The sequence below is a fragment of the Balaenoptera borealis genome, assembly GCF_965194805.1.
Source record: "Balaenoptera borealis genome assembly, chromosome: 15".
In the NCBI taxonomy this organism is placed as follows: Eukaryota; Metazoa; Chordata; class Mammalia; order Artiodactyla; family Balaenopteridae; genus Balaenoptera; species Balaenoptera borealis.
In genome coordinates, this window is record NC_138871.1 from 20,874,018 (window position 1) to 20,891,283 (window position 17,266).

The 17,266-nt window shown below is 40.2% G+C and overlaps 2 protein-coding genes, 1 long non-coding RNA gene and 1 pseudogene across 6 annotated transcripts in view; 3 read left to right on the forward strand and 1 right to left on the reverse strand.

Annotated features, from left to right (window-relative positions):
• LOC309611507 (lithostathine) overlaps window positions 1-17,266 on the reverse strand; it is a 1,064,255-nt gene that overhangs the window by 1,034,426 nt on the left and 12,563 nt on the right. The window contains exons 3-5 of one of the 2 annotated variants that reach the window (XM_082356068.1): window positions 17,023-17,160; window positions 16,256-16,382; window positions 13,513-15,981 (exon numbers count right to left, since the gene is read on the reverse strand). In XM_082356068.1, coding sequence (XP_082212194.1) covers window positions 15,914-15,981; window positions 16,256-16,382; window positions 17,023-17,160 — 333 coding nt within the window. In that variant the 3' untranslated portion in view covers window positions 13,513-15,913. Of the gene's footprint in view, window positions 1-12,571; window positions 15,982-16,255; window positions 16,383-17,022; window positions 17,161-17,266 lie in introns of those variants that run through there. The other variant, XM_082356067.1, reaches the window with a different exon arrangement.
• LOC309611515 overlaps window positions 1-17,266 on the forward strand; it is a 1,058,387-nt gene that overhangs the window by 911,189 nt on the left and 129,932 nt on the right. The gene's annotated exons all lie outside the window — the stretch shown is intronic.
• LOC309611721 (lithostathine pseudogene) overlaps window positions 1-17,266 on the forward strand; it is a 508,337-nt pseudogene that overhangs the window by 90,318 nt on the left and 400,753 nt on the right. The gene's annotated exons all lie outside the window — the stretch shown is intronic.
• LOC309611508 (lithostathine) lies at window positions 1,000-12,475 on the forward strand. Of its 2 annotated transcripts, XM_082356070.1 has the most exons (5): window positions 1,000-8,478; window positions 9,052-9,170; window positions 9,383-9,520; window positions 10,161-10,287; window positions 10,562-12,475. In XM_082356070.1, the coding sequence occupies exons 1-5, from the start codon at window positions 8,403-8,405 to the stop codon at window positions 10,627-10,629; spliced, it is 528 nt and encodes a 175-aa protein (XP_082212196.1). In that variant the 5' UTR covers window positions 1,000-8,402; the 3' UTR covers window positions 10,630-12,475. The 2 variants fall into 2 exon arrangements, with proteins under 2 accessions (XP_082212196.1, XP_082212195.1); XM_082356069.1 differs by lacking the exon at window positions 1,000-8,478 and having other exon boundaries at window positions 8,565-9,170.

Here is a 17,266-nt window from a genome sequence, read left to right on the forward strand (position 1 = left end):
GCACCACTTGCTGAAGAGACTGTCTTTTCTCCATTGTATATTCTTGCCTCCTTTGTTGAAGATTAATTGACCGTAGGTGTGTGGGTTTATTTCTGGGATCTCTAGTCTGTTCCTTTGATCTATATGTCTATTTTTGTGCCAGTACTACACTGTTTTGATTGCTATAGATTTGTAGGATTGTCTGAAGTCTGGAGGGTTATGCCTCCAGCTTTGTTCTTTTTCCTCAGTATTGCTTTGGCAATTCTGGTTATTTCGTGGTTCCATACAAATTTTAAGGTTATGTGTTCTAGTTCTGTGGAAAGTGTCATAGGTAATTTTAAAGGTATCCCATTAAATCTGTAGATTGCTTTGGGTAGTAGGGCCATTTTAACAATATTAATTCTTCCAATCCATGAGCATGGACTATCTTTCCACTCTGAGTCATCTTCAGTTTCCTTTATCAATGTTTTATAGTTCTCAGCCTACAAATCTTTCACCTCCTTGGTCACATTTATTCCTAAATATTTTTTTGATGCGTATTACAAGGAATTGTTTCTTTTCTTATTCTTTCTGATATTTCATTGTTAGTGTAAAGAAATGAAACACAGTTCTGTATGCTAATCACATATGCTGCTACCTTGCCGAATTCATTTATCAGTTCTAATAGTTTTTGACTGGAGTCTTTTGTGTTTTCTATATAGAGTATCATGTCATCTGCATTTAATGACAATTTTACCTTTTCCCTTCCGATCTGGATAACTTTTATTTATTTTTCTTGTCTAATTGCTGTTGCTAGTACTTCCAATACTATGTTGAATAGAAGTGGTAAGAGTGGTCATCCTTGTCTTCTTCCAGATTTTAGAAGGAAAGCTTTCCACTTCTCATCATTGAGTATTATGTTGGCTGTGGGTATATCATAAATAGCTTTTATTATGTTGAGATGTGCTCCCTCTATACACATTTTGTTTAGAGTTTTTATCATGAATGAATGCTGAATATGTTTTTTAATATCTTTATTGGAATATAACTGCTTTACAATGTTGTGTTAGTTTCTACTGTATAACAAAGTGAATCAGCTATACGTATACATATACCCCCCCCTTGCGTCTCCCTCCCACCTTCCCTATCTCACCCCTCTAGGTGGTCACAAAGCACGGAGCTGATCTCCCTGTGCTATGCGGCTGCTTCCCACTAGCTATCTATTTTACATTTGGTAGTGCATATATGTCAATGCCACTCTCTCACTTCATCCCAGCTTACCCTTCCCCCTCCCCATGTCCTCAAGTCCATTCTCTATGTCTGCATCTTTATTCCTGTCCTGACCCTAGATTCTTCAGAAACATGTTTTTTTTTTTTTTTAATTTATTTTAGATTCTATAGGGATGCTGAATTTTATCACATGCTTTTTCTGCATCTATTGAAGTGATCATGTGTTATTTGGCCCCTCTTTTCTTGATGTTGTGTATCACATTGATTGATTTGCCTATGTTGAAACATCTTTGTGACCCTGGGATGAATTCAACTTGATCATGGTATATGATCTTTTTTATGTGTTCTTGGATTTGGTTTGCTAATATTTTGTTGAGAAGTTTTGCATGTATATTCATGAAAGATATTGGCTTGTAATTTCCCTTTTTGGTAGTGTCTTTGTCTGGTTTTGGTATCAGGGCGGGCGATTCTCCCTTTTTTTTTAATTTGTAAGGTGTAGGTTGTTATTTCTCCTCTTTTGTCTCTTATTTTTGTTAATTTAGATCCTCTCTCTTTTCTTCATGGTGAGACTGGGCCAAGATTTGTTAATTTTGTTTACCCTTGCAAAGAACCAGCTCTTGGTTTTACTGATTTTTTCCATTTTTTTTTTTTAGTCTCCATTTTATTTATTTCATCTCTAATCTTATTATTTTCTTCCTTCTGCTGACTTTAGGCTTTTTTTGATCTTCTTTTTCTAATTCTTTTAGATGGTTGCGTAGGTTGTTTATTTGAGATTTTTCTTGTTTTTTGAAGAAAGCCTGTAGCACTAGGAACCTCCCTCTAAGAACTGCTTTTTCTGCATCCCATAGATTTGTATGATTGTGTTTTCATTGTCATTTGTCTCAAGCTATTTTTAAATTTCCTCTTTGACATCATAGTTGAGCCATTTGTTTCCTAGTAGCATGTTGTTTAGTCTCCATGTAATCATTTTTTTCTCATTTCTCTTTATTTGGTTGATTTCTAGTTTCATGCTGTTGTGATCAGAAAAGAGGCTTGAAATAATTTCTATCCTCTTAAATTTGTTGACGATTGTTTTGTTTCCTAGTGTGTGGTCTATCCTCGAGAATGTTCCATGTGCACCTGAAAAGAATGTGTATACTGGGTGGTTTTGGATTTAATATCCTGATAAAATAAGTCTAACTGTTCTATTTTTGTCATTTAGGATCTCTGTTTTCTTATTGATTTTCCGTCTGGAAGATCTGTCTATCAATGTGAGTAGGGTGTTAAATTCTTCTACTATCATGATATTCCCATCAATTTCTCCCTTTACATCTGTTAGTAGTTATTTTATGTACTTAGGTGCTCCTATATTGGGTGCATATATGTTAACAAATGTAATATCCTCTTCTTGTACTGAACCCTTTATCATTATAGAGTGTTCTTCTTTGTCTTTCTTTATGGTCTTTGTTTTAAAGTCTATTTTGTCTGTTAGGAGTATTGCTACCCCTGCTTTCTTGTCATTTCCATTTGCATGAAATTTTTTCCACCACTTCAGTTTCAATCTATATGTATCATTTGCCCTAAAGTGGTTTTCTTGTAGGCAGCATATTGTAGGTTCTTGTTTTATTGGCCAATCTGCCACTCTATGCCTTTTGATTGGAGCATTTAGTCCATTGACTTTTAAGTTAATTATTGTTAGGTATGATTTTATTGCTATTTTAAACCTTGTTTTCCAGTTGATTTTGTATTTCTTCTTCGTTCCTTTCTTTTTCTTTTTGTTTTTCATTTTGTGGTTTAATGCTTTTCTTTTGTATTATACTTGTGTTCTTTTTTTTTTGTTTTTGTGAATCTATTGTATGTTTTTGATTTGTGGTTACCCTGTTTTTCAAGTGTATTAACCAATTACTATGTCTACTTGCTTTAGACTTGTAGTCATATAGACTCAAACACCTTCTTTAAAAAATCTACATTTTCTTATCCCACCTCCCAACATTTTATGATTTTGATGTCCTCTTTTACATCTTCATGTTTATCCTTTTGCATTTCATTGTCGTTATCATTGTCTTCACAAATTTTTTTCTTATTTTTTAAAAATCTGTGTACTGCCTTATTTAAGTGATTTACTTCACAATTTTGATATTCTCTTTCCCCTAGATTCTTACTTCTTTTCTATAAAGAAAGACCTCTCAATATTTCTTTTTAGGAATATTTAGTTGAGTATTGCTGTATTATTTTAGGTTTTGCTTTTCTGAGAAATCCTTTATCTCTCCTATACTGAAAAATTAGCTTTCTGGGTAGAGTATCGTAGGTTGCAGGTTTTCCCTTTCTGGATTTTAAGTATATCTTGCCACTTTCTTCTGGCCTACAACGAATTTGTAGAGAAATCAGTTAATAGCCTTATGTGGGTTCCCTTATAATTAATTATTTATATTTCTCTGCTGCCTTTAGAATCCTCTCTTTATCTTTAAATTTTGTCATTTTAAGTATAATATGTTTTGATGTAGATCTATTATGTTCATATTGTTTAGGACCCTCTGTGCATCCTGTACCTGGATATCTGTTTCTTTTTCTAGGTTTGGGAATTTTTCATCCATAATTTCTTCAAATATATTTTCAATCCCCTTTTCTCATTCTTCTCCTTTTGGGATCCCTATTATGCGTAGATTGGCATGCTTTATAGTATATCATAGGTCTCATATACTGCTTTCATTTTTTTTTTTTTTTTTTTTTTTTTTCATTTGTCTTTTTGTCTGCTGTTCTGATTGGGTGATTTCCATTATTCTATTTTCCAGGTCACTCATTCATTCTTCTGCATTATTTAGTTTGTTATCTATTGCCTTTAGCTCAGCTTGGTCTTGGCAAGTGAGTTTTCTAATTTTAAGTGGTTTGACTTTCTAGTTTCTAGTTCCTTTTTACAGTGGTCTCCCTTTATACTGACTGTTTTTCTTAATTCCTTTAGTGTTTTTATTACCTCCTATGTGAACTCAGGATCTAGTAGAATGGAAAAGTCTGTTTCACTGTTTGTTCTTTCAGGGGACTTCTCTTGTTCTTTTAATTGGGAGTGGTTCCTCTCCTTCTTCATTTTACTTATATTTCTCTGACTCTCTGAATTTAAGAGAAGCAGTTATCTCCTGTGGTCTTGAAGGGCTAACTTTAAGTGGGAGCATCCCTGTGTAGCCTGTATGAGTCTCATATTTTTGGTGCAAGGGCTGTTTTTTTATATGGATGCCTCCATATCTTTCCTCAGTGTGTGCTGGGCAGATCGCCCAGATAGGGGGTGTGATTGTGGTTGTGGTGACCAGAGCCTGCACTTGACATTGAGCAGGGTCTCCTCTTTGCTCTGTGGTTGTCACAGCCCTGTTGGGGCATGGTCTGCTCCCCAGCTGTTGGAGTAGAAACCCCCATATCCATTTCCAAGCTTTGGTGTGAGGTAGGCAGGACTGGAGCACTCCTGCTGGGAGAGGAGCCACTTAGTATTCCTCTGCAGGAGCTGTCCACCAGGAAGTGTGGTCTGTGGTGTCACCTGTCACCCTTTGTGTGGCCTCACAAAGTACTGTTGATGGCATTGCCCTTGGTCCAGCCTCAACCATGGGAATGCAGGCAATCATCCCAGGTGTGCCTCAGGCCTTGTGCTCACAAAGCCACCAGCGCAGATCCACAGGTGCACATCCACTGAAATCTGGCTCTGGGGCCACAGGAGTCACATCTGGAAACAAAAGGCATGGTGATCCAAATACTGCTTAAAGACTTCTGGTGGACTACTAAATCTGCTTAACTGAGCAAATAAGTGTAGGGTCATTTGTGGTATAGTCTGATGGTACTAGACAAATCATGACCCAGTTGAATACTTCCTGGATCTGTAACTCAGAATGTTAATGTTTAATGCTTTGCCAAGCACTTTTTGTTTTATGTCATGTATTATAGAGTGTTAGAGCTAAGTGTCATTATAGATCACTTAACCCTAATGGGAAATCACATAAAACAGATACCAGGAAGAGAGTTCAAGGGTTTAGCTCACAGCAAAGATCTTGGGGCTAGTGGAAAATAGGAATGAAGTATTAATAAAGCTAAAGGTAGAAAAACATAGATGGGGGGAAGTGGTTTCAGTAACTGCCAGTGTTTGCAAATCACCTTCCTGGGCTGGAAAGGGCATTGATAGGCTGTCTCTCTTAAAAAAACGAGGGGCAGCATAGACACATAGCTAAGAAGAGGTACAGCAGAAATTAAAATCCAGTTTACCAACTTCCAGTCCATTTCCTTTTCCACTTTATACCCATTGTTGAGCTAAAGCTGTACAAAGGACGGTAAAGGTCATAAATTGGTGAGTTACAAAATCAGACCAACCCTGGAAAGACCCCAAGGCTTCCCACATCAACCTGCTGATGTGATCAAAATCCCATCTGCTTGAGAACTTAAATCCCCTTGAAGCTGAAAGCCAAGAGTTTTCTCTCATGCTCAAGTCATTCAGTCCTCCTGGCAACACAGTGCTGAGAGGTACCACTGGAAAAAGACCTTGCCTTCTTAAGGGAATGTCGTTTTTTCTTATTAAATCATTGAGTCCATCTTGTGGTTTTTAGGGGGGAGGTTTGTTTATTTTTTGTCTTTGATTTTTGGTTTTTGTCATTTCTGAAATTTTGGTAGAAAAATGACACAAAGGACCCTTTCCTAGAGGGGGCAATGTTTACCTGTTCCCCTTTCTGTCTTCTGGCTCTCCCATGAGCGTGACCCTCCCCTAGGGAATGTTATCACTTTTAATTTAGTTACAAGTAGTCGAATTGATAGTAGTTCGGTATTTTTTCCTCTTTTCTTGTACTTAGGAAAAATATGTCAATTTTTGAAAAATAGGTTGAAAATTCAGCAATGCCCTCTTCTCATTCCTTCTAAGCCCATGAATCCAGCCCTCTCCACCAATGTGAGTGACTTTAAAGACAATGGCTAATGAATACGTGTTTTGCTCTGATAGAGGAAGAAGAAAGGAATAGGACACTTACTGACTATGGATCAGGCTGGGGCTGCTGCCATTGCCTTCATTCATCAAATTGGGGTGATATGCTACAGAGCCACCTTCACTCATTTAGTTTTCCCAGGATTGGGGAATATGGTCGCTGACACAGCCCAGAGCCTTGGATGAGCTCTTATATTCCTTTGCAAGACACACCCATATTTAGAGCAAAGAGAGGGTTGGAAGTTTCAGTCACCCACCTTAAGGAGTTGGAGGGCAGGATGCCTGTCAATTTAACTATGACACTTTTACCACAAGAAAGAAATGTGAAAATTCTGTCATTATCAAAAATGAGTTCATATTCATATTTTACAATTGTCCCCCAAAGGTATACTTTATTAATCAAGACCCTATTACAATTTACTCACTAGGATAGATTGTTATATCTTTCCAGAGTCTTTTAATCTAAATGGCATCTTTCCCCACAACACTGTGTTTCTCAGGAATTCAAGAAACATGGGCCATTCTGGGTTTCTGATTGCTATTATTTACTTTTTCTCAAATAATTGTTTTTCTGTAGCAAGACTACTTCTCAACTCATCCTATCTATCATATTTCCATGAAATATTGTTTTTTCAAACTTGAATTTCCACTGAGCTCTAAATATAGTTATGCCTTTGCATTTAAATATTTTTTGTGCAGTAAGTTCTTTTTCCTTTGTAACAAAAGTATCTGTTGGCTGTCCTTTTCCTTCCTGTTAGATTATTTGTGTGTTCTACTGACTTTTGGATTCTGAGGACATGAATCAAACACAAGCTCAGTTGCATTGACTCCATCTCACACAAGCTGACCTATAAAAACCACTTGAGAGTCAGGGTCTGCAGAGAATTCCAGCTTAACATATTCCCAGACTGACCAAAATAAACCTGAGCCACTTAGTATGTATCTCATACTTGCCAAAATTGCCAACTCAGAAGTAAACATGACTAAGGAGCTTTTCTCAGTATCCCCACATGAAGCTGATCACCCTTCCAGGTAGAATGCAAAAAGAAATGATACTTCTTCTACAGCCAAATGACAGTGTGCGAGGCGGTTGTCAGCAGCCCAGGGGAGTGAGCACCTTGATGAAGTAGAGATCTAACTTACATGCAATGTAGGAACAGGTCTACAATTTCATTCAGCTCTTGCTCTTACCCTTCCTTAACCCTCTCTCATTCTTCCTTTGACTCTGCATCATTTGACTCTAGTCCTCCTAGGCTTGAAATTCCTCCATTGCCTCTTATTATATCACATTACTATTATCCATCAAGGAAGTTCCATCTCTCAGAAGATCAGCAAGGCAAGTTTCCACATTTCATTTTCCTTAAGATTTTGGCTCACATATTGAGTTGTGAGATGGTTCTGAAGTTGCTTTAAAACTAGCTACCATGTAGAAGAGGCAACCCTGAACCACCGTCTCCTCTTACTTTCATTTCCTTCTCTGACCTCACTTATCTGTGACACTTGTCATTCCCATACTCACCTCCACTTATCATCCAACATTTATTTAATTCCACTGAACAATTAGAAAGAAATACATGTGTATGCCTACAGGAGTGAGCACTTGAGACATCAACCAGAAGAAATACTCCAGTAGATGTGCCCCTTAAAAGTTAATACCACATTTTCTGCCACAGTTGCCTATCAGGAAAGAGTCAGGGAAAGAACAAACTTCACCTGTTCCTGGAAAAGGTGCTGACCTGCTAATGAGAAACAGGCAATATCTGTGGCAATTCCCAGGCTTTGCAGGGAAGAGACTCCTCCCCATGGCGGGAATCTCCTTGAACCAAAGCCAGGCCCTTCCCATGACCCCTGTCCCGGCTCCATCATCCTGTTATTCATTTCAGTGCCCCTCCCTCACATCCTCTTATAAAAACCCAGTCTTTTCTGCCCCGACAAACCAGTGCAGATCCCTTGCAAGAGAGGTAAGTGGGAGCTGAGACAAGATGAGACCCCTGACAGGGGTTTCACCTCACATATTTCAGGGAAGGTATACAAGGATCCCTGTCCTCAGAGAATGCAGGAGCTCTGAGACCAGGCAAAGGCAGTCCTGGGAGGCCTCAGGTGTAGGAGGATGTACAGGTTTTCAAATTCTTTCCAGAACTATGGAAGGGGATGGATGCCATCAAGATGGATTTATTCCTAGGGAACTAGACAGAGGAAAAGACAAGAGGTACAACAGGGCGTTTCTCACATCCTCTCTCTGACCGTCCTTCCTTTAGTTCTCTGGTTGTCTCTGAACATCACAGACAAGATGATGCCTTCCATGGGCCTCCCCAGCCTGTCCTGGATGCTGCTCTCCTGCCTGATGCTCCTGTCTCAAGTCCAAGGTGAGACTTCTCTGCCTCTAGCACTGGGTTCCCAGTGTTTGCTCAGGGCCAAGAAGAGGAGGAAAGCTCCTGTGTGCCTCCCGTGGTAATGGTACATCCCCACACAACAACACTGCCTGCAATTCCTGCATCATCATCCTTCCTTCTGGGTGACTAGTGGTGGGAGGCACCTCAGTGGTCCAGTAACAGTGGGATGAGATGATTCTCAATTTTCAGTAGAGTCTATTTATGTGGGTAGATTAAGGAGGGGAGCATAGAGTGTCATTAATGAGATGAGTAGAAGGAGAATGACTGGAGGATCCAGTGTAGAGACAGTCAGCCAAGACGAGGAGAAGCCTTGGACTTTTGAATAAGGCAGATGAATAAAAAGAAAACAGACCATCTCCCAATTACTAGGTCTAGTTCATGATTAAGAAAAACTCCTGGAAATGTTGGCATTGGTGACAGGCAGTCAGGAGTTTGGTGTCACTGCTCCAAGCCGTGGCCCCACAGATATTCCCCAAGGTCACCTCCCCATTCCAATCCCCTCTCTCCATTTCACCCCATCCCTCTCCTTTATTTATTCTTCCCTAGGGGAAGATTCCCAGAAGAAACTGCCCTCTGCACGGATCAGCTGTCCCAAAGGCTCCATGGCCTATGCGTCCTACTGCTATGCCTTGTTTATAACACCTAAAACCTGGATGGATGCAGACGTGAGTGCTCGGATTTGCAGTTAGGGCTGATAAGGAGAAGCAAATCAGAGACAGGGTTTGGGGGCTGGGAGTCTCCATTCTCTAGAGTTTCTTGAGGGTGAGAATGAGCACCTCATCTTTTGCAAACACAACCCCTTCTCACCTACCTTGTCTCTGTCCTTCCCTCAGTGAGGGTCTCAAGCTCCTCCTCAGTCTCTCCCTTCTCCACACAGATGGCCTGCCAGAAGAGGCCCTCAGGCCACCTTGTGTCTGTGCTCAGTGGGGCTGAGGGATCCTTCGTGGCCTCCCTGGTGAAGAACAACTTGAAAACCCTCTCAGACGTCTGGATTGGGCTCCATGACCCCACAGAGGTACACTTACATCCTCTCTAGTCTGTTACCTCCCAGGATGCTATGGCCAGCCAGGCCTGCTCGCTGTCCCCTGTGCCTGCCTAGGAAATAACGTAGAGATCCCTAGAGCTCGGAGATCAAGGGGGTAATTGGAGAATGGAGGGCCTTGAGGCCAGCAGCAGAGCTGAGTTCTGTGCAAGTCTCCAGTCTCCAGTTAAGGTTAATCTGCCTCTTGTCAAGCTTTTACACAATTCACACACCATGCCTTGATTCAGTTCGCTGTGCATCCCTGAGTCTGCACATGCTGCGCTTAGCAAGTGCTAAATGAATATTTAGGATTGATGCATTTTTCCCTTATAAAACATATGTTGTCTTGGATGTTCAGAGGCTAATCACAAATGTACCACCAAGTGTAGTTCACACAGTGACAAGTTACTCTGAGGGGTTCTATTCGTCTTTGTGATTACTGACTTTTGAATTTGCCAATGGAAGCAAAGAGTTACGGAGTGTTTCCCAGAGGAGAGCTGTGGGGCATCACCTGCTAGAGCAGAACTAATTCCATGATGCTGGGGAGGGTATCAGATGTTCCAGCTGAGGGAATCAGGCCAGGAGAACTCTAAAGGCCTTTCCACCTCACCTGACTCCATCCTCTGCTCTATAGGGCTCTGAGCCCAATGCCAGTGGATGGGAGTGGAGTAGCACTGATGTGCTCAATTACGTTGCCTGGGAGAGAAATCCAGCCACCGTCTCAAACCCAGGCTACTGTGGGAGCCTGTCCAGAAGCTCAGGTACGAAACAGAGGAGATCACTTCTGCCCAGCCTTTTCCATCCCCTCATCCCCTATTTCTGGGTCTGGTCTTCAGAGAATCCTCCTGGGCTGGAACTGCTTGTCTGTTCCCATCCCCTCTCACCTCTCCTTTCTTTCTCTCTCTTTCCCCTGGAGTGGGACCCTGGTGAAGATGAGGGAGAGCCTTTGAGTCCTAGGCCAGAATCTGGGATGCGTCCCCATTGGGTTCTCAAGCTCCACCAGCCCCATTCACTTGAGCTCTTCTGTCTCTTCAGGGTATCTGAGGTGGAGAGATTATAACTGTTATGTGAACTTACCCTATGTCTGCAAGTTCAAGGACTAAGTCAGATGGGAAGTCAGTAGCCTGAGTCTGGTGTGCAGCTCATCATGGACTTGGAACCAAGTATGAAGACCCATCCCGGAAAGGGAAATCCTCCCCACACCCCCAACCTGACCACCTCATTCTGGCCTTCCCTGTCTCTCAGCCTCATTTCAGGCATGTGTGTGTGTGTGTGTGTGTGTGTGTGTGTGTGTGTGTGTGTGTTCGTGTGTGTGCGTGCCATGGCCTGAGGTCTTGGAGAAGAGTAATAAATATCTTATTCCAAACTTACCTGCTTTTGTGCTCTTGTCTTGTAACAAGACTCTGAGGAAGATGTTTGTATGGGAAGAATCTAGGGGTGACCTCCATCAAGTTTCATCCAGTTTCCTTGGAAAATGACTGAATGTACATTCCCACCAGTGTATTTGTGATGAGTATGTAGGCCCTGTTCCCTTAGGAATTGGGTTGTGTTATACAAAGGCATTGCTTCCCCACACACTGTACTGCCCATTCTTCCTGATGGTATGACACAAGCAGCCTTAGTGCGGTCCCATGCTATTTATTATAGAATGCACTTCTGAAATCATTTGCTGTGAAGGATCATGAAGGATCTATTCTTTTTCTTTAATGTGCAATCCACCTTGGATCATGACTTTTATAAAATATAGTCAAGAAGAAATTACTTGGACTGACATGCAGATCATTGGAAGTTGTCACTCTCTTTCTTAAAACAGGAAAAAGTCTGAATAATTTTAGCACCAACAACTTTTCCTGGGGTAATCTCCTTTTCCTGGGGAATCTGCAGAGGCACCGCACTACACAGATACCTTCTCATTTCTGCTTAGCTGCATCAGAACTGCTAGATCTATAAACTTTAGAAACATGAAATTGTAATTTTGACCACTTGTTGGATGCTGAGTGTGGATTGGCTTTATGAGTGAGAGACTCCTGGAGGCCCCTGTCTAGGGAGTCTCCACTCTTTCATGGTTTTTTCTTTCTGGAAACCCACTAGATTCTTGTGGTGAAGAGATAAGTAACCATTCTGAAATATGTTCAGATAAAGACACCATAAAAAAGGAACTCTTCAGGTCAATATTCTTGATATACATGGTTGCAAAAATCCTCAACAAAATATCAGCAACTCGAATTCAACAGAACATTGAAAGTATAATACACCCTTACCAAGTGGTTCTTATTCCTCGGATGCAAATATTGTTCAACATATGCAAATCAATCAACAGTGTACACCACATTAATAGAATAAAGGGTAAATAGCACACAATCATCAATAGATGTAGAAAAAGCTTACAGAATCTGTGGTACAACACAGTGGCTATAGTTAGCAATAAGATATTGTGCACTTAAAAAACTGTTTAAAAAAAGAAAAAAACTATTAAGAGTGTATTTCTCATGATAAGTGTTGTTACCACAGGAACAAAGAAACAAACAAAGAAGCGGGACACAAGGAAACTTTCAAAGGTGATGGATATATTTACTACCTAGGTTGCAGTGATGGTAACACATGTGTATACATATGTCCAAATTATCCAAATTTTATACATTATGTGCAGATTTTTGTGTTTACCAACTATTCCTCAATAAAGCTGTAATAAAAGTAGAACACAATCTAGGAACTATGGAGCACCACTACTGCTGAGATCCTGGATTTAATACAGAGTGCCAGGAATCATTGTCAGTATTGTTTTTTTGATCATGCCATCCCTAAATGAGGTTTTTTTTTTTTTTTTTTTCAATATCTAGGTTGAAAAATTCTGAATTCTTCTAGGGGAAATCAAGAAAATCTTAAAATCTACTATATCCATCTTAAAAAAATTAATCTATGTTAAAAATATCTTCTTACAAAGAAAAATTTAGGTCTAGAGTGTTTTTGGAAGAGTCCCACCAAACTACCCCAAAACACATATTTTAAATCTTATATACAGGCTTGTAGAGAATAAAGGGAAAATACTTCCTAACTCTGACAGATAATAATAGAAAAAATCCTCTACGGAAAGGAAAAGATATGCTTTTACCTAGTTTCAGATGTAATGGGTGATTCTCTCTCTTTGAAGAAAGATTGCCTATCTTAAAAGGCTATAGGAAACTTGCCAAATGTCAATTAAGGAAAGTAGACACTGTCAATTCATCTGATCTATTTATTTGAGAATGAAAACCTCCATATGTAGTATCACCAGATTTGGCAAATATGCAATATCTGTCAAATTGAGCAAAGATGTAATATTTGAATATACACTAATACCAAGAAACAATTTGTGGCTTATCTGAAATTCAAATTTAGCTAGGAGTCCTCTATTTTATCTGGCAAACATACCTATGTAGCAATGCTGAGTGGCTCTTGGCTCACATAGAAGATTTTGATCAAGGTGACATCCCCCTTTCAGATGAGGCAATTGGCCAAATATTTTTACACAAGATATGAGGCTGAGAATGTGTCGGAATTGAGGTAGTGAGTAGTATAATGGTCTAAAAATATTTCGGTTCAATGAAAGTTTCAACCGTCTTCACCCATGTAAGTGGTTCTTTTCAAATAAATCATCATTTATTCATTTTTTTATTTATTAAAGAAATATTAGTAGAAACCCCGCAGGATATTAAGCCTTCCCAACTCTAGTCCCGACTGAGGCCAGAGCATGTTTCCAGGACACAGGACAGAAAACCCACTGGGCTTTTCTTGCAAGTACTGAGGAAAGTGATACCATTCAGCAACTATAGGGATAAGGAACTAATTGTGTGGTCCATGAAATGGTGCTAGTCCTCAAACTGTTTGTTGCCGTACCTGTGCAAGATAACTACAGAAATCCAGAGTAAAATCTTAGAAGTTTTTATAGCAATTTGGCAGATTAGTTTTGTCTATGAAATCTAAAATTTTATAAATGGGTTCTTAACATATGTAACTCTTTTTTATATTTCAATTTTAGTAATTCATTTTTTAAAAAGGCTTTAATTCTTAGAATAGTTTTAGATGTATGGAATTATTGAAATGGTAATACAGGGACTTACCACTTGATACAACTGATGAACCATACTGATACATTATTACTGATATTTCTAATTGAAATATGGTTGACATACAATATTATGTTAGTTTCAGCTATACCACATAACGATTGGACATTTGCATACATTATAAAATGATCAGCATGATAAGTCTAGTAATCATCTGTTCCCATACAAAGTTATTACAATATTATTGACCATATTCCTATATATTGCATCCCCATGGCTTATTTATTTTATAACTGGGGGTTTGCACCTCTTAATCCCCTTCCCATATTTCACACCCCTTCACACTGGCAACTTCCTGTTTGTTCTCTGTATCTATGAATGATTTTATTTCTTTTCATTTGTTTGTTTTATATTTTAGAATTCACATATAAGTAAGGTTATATGGTATTTGTCTTTCTCTGTCTGATTTAATTCACTTGGCACAATACCCTCTAGATTTATGCATATTGTCACAAAATCTTTCAGTTTTTTTCATGGCTGAGTAATATTCCATTATATATATTTTATACATATAAAATATATATTCCTCATCTTCTTTATCCATTGATATGTTGATGAATGGTTAGGTTTATTCTGTACATTAGCCATTGTAAATAATGCAACAATGAACATTGGAGTGTACCTATCTTTTCAAATTAGTGTTTTTCTTTTCTTCAGGTAAATACCCAGAGGTGAATTTGCTGGATTACATGGCAGTTCTAGTTTTAATTTTGTGAAGAAATGTTTTCCATAGTGGCTGTACCAATTTACATGCTCACCAACAGTGCATGAGCGCTCTCTTTTCTCCACATCCTCACCAACACTTGTAATTTGTTGTCTTTTTGATGATACCCATTATTCCAGGTGTGAGGTGGTGCCTCACTGTGGTTTAGATTTGCATTTCCATGAAGGTTAGTGATGCTGAGCATCTTTTCATATGCCTATTGGCCGTCTTCTTTGGAAAAGTATCTACTCAGGTCCTCTGTCCATTTTTTAATCAGAGTACTTGATTTTTGTTGATGTTGAGTTGCATGAGTTCTTCAAATATGTTGGACATTGATCCCCTATTGCAAATATTTTCTCCCAGTAAGAAGGCTGTTTTACTGTTTTGTTGATAGTTTCCTTCACTGTGGAAAAGCTTTTTATTTTGCCTTAGTCACATTTGATTATTTTTGCTTTTGTTTCACTTGTGTGAGGAGACAGATCCATAAATATATTGCTAAGAAGGATGTCACAGACAATACTGCCTATGTTTTTCTACTAGTAGTTTTATTGTTTCATGTATTAAATGCAAGTTTTTTATCCATATTGAGTTCAATTTTGTATATGTGTGAGAAAGCAGTGCTGTTTGATTCTTTTGCATGAAGCTGTCAGTTTTCAAATACTATTATTGAAGAGACTGTCTTTTTCCCATTGTATATTCTGGACTTCATTGTTGAAGATTAACTGACCATATAAGCATGGGTTTACTTTAAGGCTCTCTATTCTGTTCAATTGACCTATATGTCTGTTTTTGTTCGAGTACAATATTGTTTTTATTACTGTTGCTTTGTAGTCAAGTCTGGGATCACGGAGTGCCACACCTACAGTTTGCTCCTTTCTTAAAACAGAGTGACAACATCCAATGATCTGCATGTCAGTCCAAGTAATTTCTTCTTGACTATATTTTATAAAAGTCATGATCCAAGGTGGATTGCACATTAAAGAAAAAGAATAGATCCTTCATGATCCTTCACAGCAAATGATTTCAGAAGTGCATTCTATAATAAATAGCATGGGACCGCACTAAGGCTGCTTGTGTCATACCATCAGGAAGAATGGGCAGTACAGTGTGTGGGGAAGCAATGCCTTTGTATAACACAACCCAATTCCTAAGGGAACAGGGCCTACATACTCATCACAAATACACTGGTGGGAATGTACATTCAGTCATTTTCCAAGGAAACTGGATGAAACTTGATGGAGGTCACCCCTAGATTCTTCCCATACAAACATCTTCCTCAGAGTCTTGTTACAAGACAAGAGCACAAAAGCAGGTAAGTTTGGAATAAGATATTTATTACTCTTCTCCAAGACCTCAGGCCATGGCACGCACACACACGAACACACACACACACACACACACACACACACACACACACACACATGCCTGAAATGAGGCTGAGAGACAGGGAAGGCCAGAATGAGGTGGTCAGGTTGGGGGTGTGGGGAGGATTTCCCTTTCCGGGATGGGTCTTCATACTTGGTTCCAAGTCCATGATGAGCTGCACACCAGACTCAGGCTACTGACTTCCCATCTGACTTAGTCCTTGAACTTGCAGACATAGGGTAAGTTCACATAACAGTTATAATCTCTCCACCTCAGATACCCTGAAGAGACAGAAGAGCTCAAGTGAATGGGGCTGGTGGAGCTTGAGAACCCAATGGGGACGCATCCCAGATTCTGGCCTAGGACTCAAAGGCTCTCCCTCATCTTCACCAGGGTCCCACTCCAGGGGAAAGAGAGAGAAAGAAAGGAGAGGTGAGAGGGGATGGGAACAGACAAGCAGTTCCAGCCCAGGAGGATTCTCTGAAGACCAGACCCAGAAATAGGGGATGAGGGGATGGAAAAGGCTGGGCAGAAGTGATCTCCTCTGTTTCGTACCTGAGCTTCTGGACAGGCTCCCACAGTAGCCTGGGTTTGAGACGGTGGCTGGATTTCTCTCCCAGGCAACGTAATTGAGCACATCAGTGCTACTCCACTCCCATCCACTGGCATTGGGCTCAGAGCCCTATAGAGCAGAGGATGGAGTCAGGTGAGGTGGAAAGGCCTTTAGAGTTCTCCTGGCCTGATTCCCTCAGCTGGAACATCTGATACCCTCCCCAGCATCATGGAATTAGTTCTGCTCTAGCAGGTGATGCCCCACAGCTCTCCTCTGGGAAACACTCCGTAACTCTTTGCTTCCATTGGCAAATTCAAAAGTCAGTAATCACAAAGACGAATAGAACCCCTCAGAGTAACTTGTCACTGTGTGAACTACACTTGGTGGTACATTTGTGATTAGCCTCTGAACATCCAAGACAACATATGTTTTATAAGGGAAAAATGCATCAATCCTAAATATTCATTTAGCACTTGCTAAGCGCAGCATGTGCAGACTCAGGGATGCACAGCGAACTGAATCAAGGCATGGTGTGTGAATTGTGTAAAAGCTTGACAAGAGGCAGATTAACCTTAACTGGAGACTGGAGACTTGCACAGAACTCAGCTCTGCTGCTGGCCTCAAGGCCCTCCATTCTCCAATTACCCCCTTGATCTCCGAGCTCTAGGGATCTCTACGTTATTTCCTAGGCAGGCACAGGGGACAGCGAGCAGGCCTGGCTGGCCATAGCATCCTGGGAGGTAACAGACTAGAGAGGATGTAAGTGTACCTCTGTGGGGTCATGGAGCCCAATCCAGACGTCTGAGAGGGTTTTCAAGTTGTTCTTCACCAGGGAGGCCACGAAGGATCCCTCAGCCCCACTGAGCACAGACACAAGGTGGCCTGAGGGCCTCTTCTGGCAGGCCATCTGTGTGGAGAAGGGAGAGACTGAGGAGGAGCTTGAGACCCTCACTGAGGGAAGGACAGAGACAAGGTAGGTGAGAAGGGGTTGTGTTTGCAAAAGATGAGGTGCT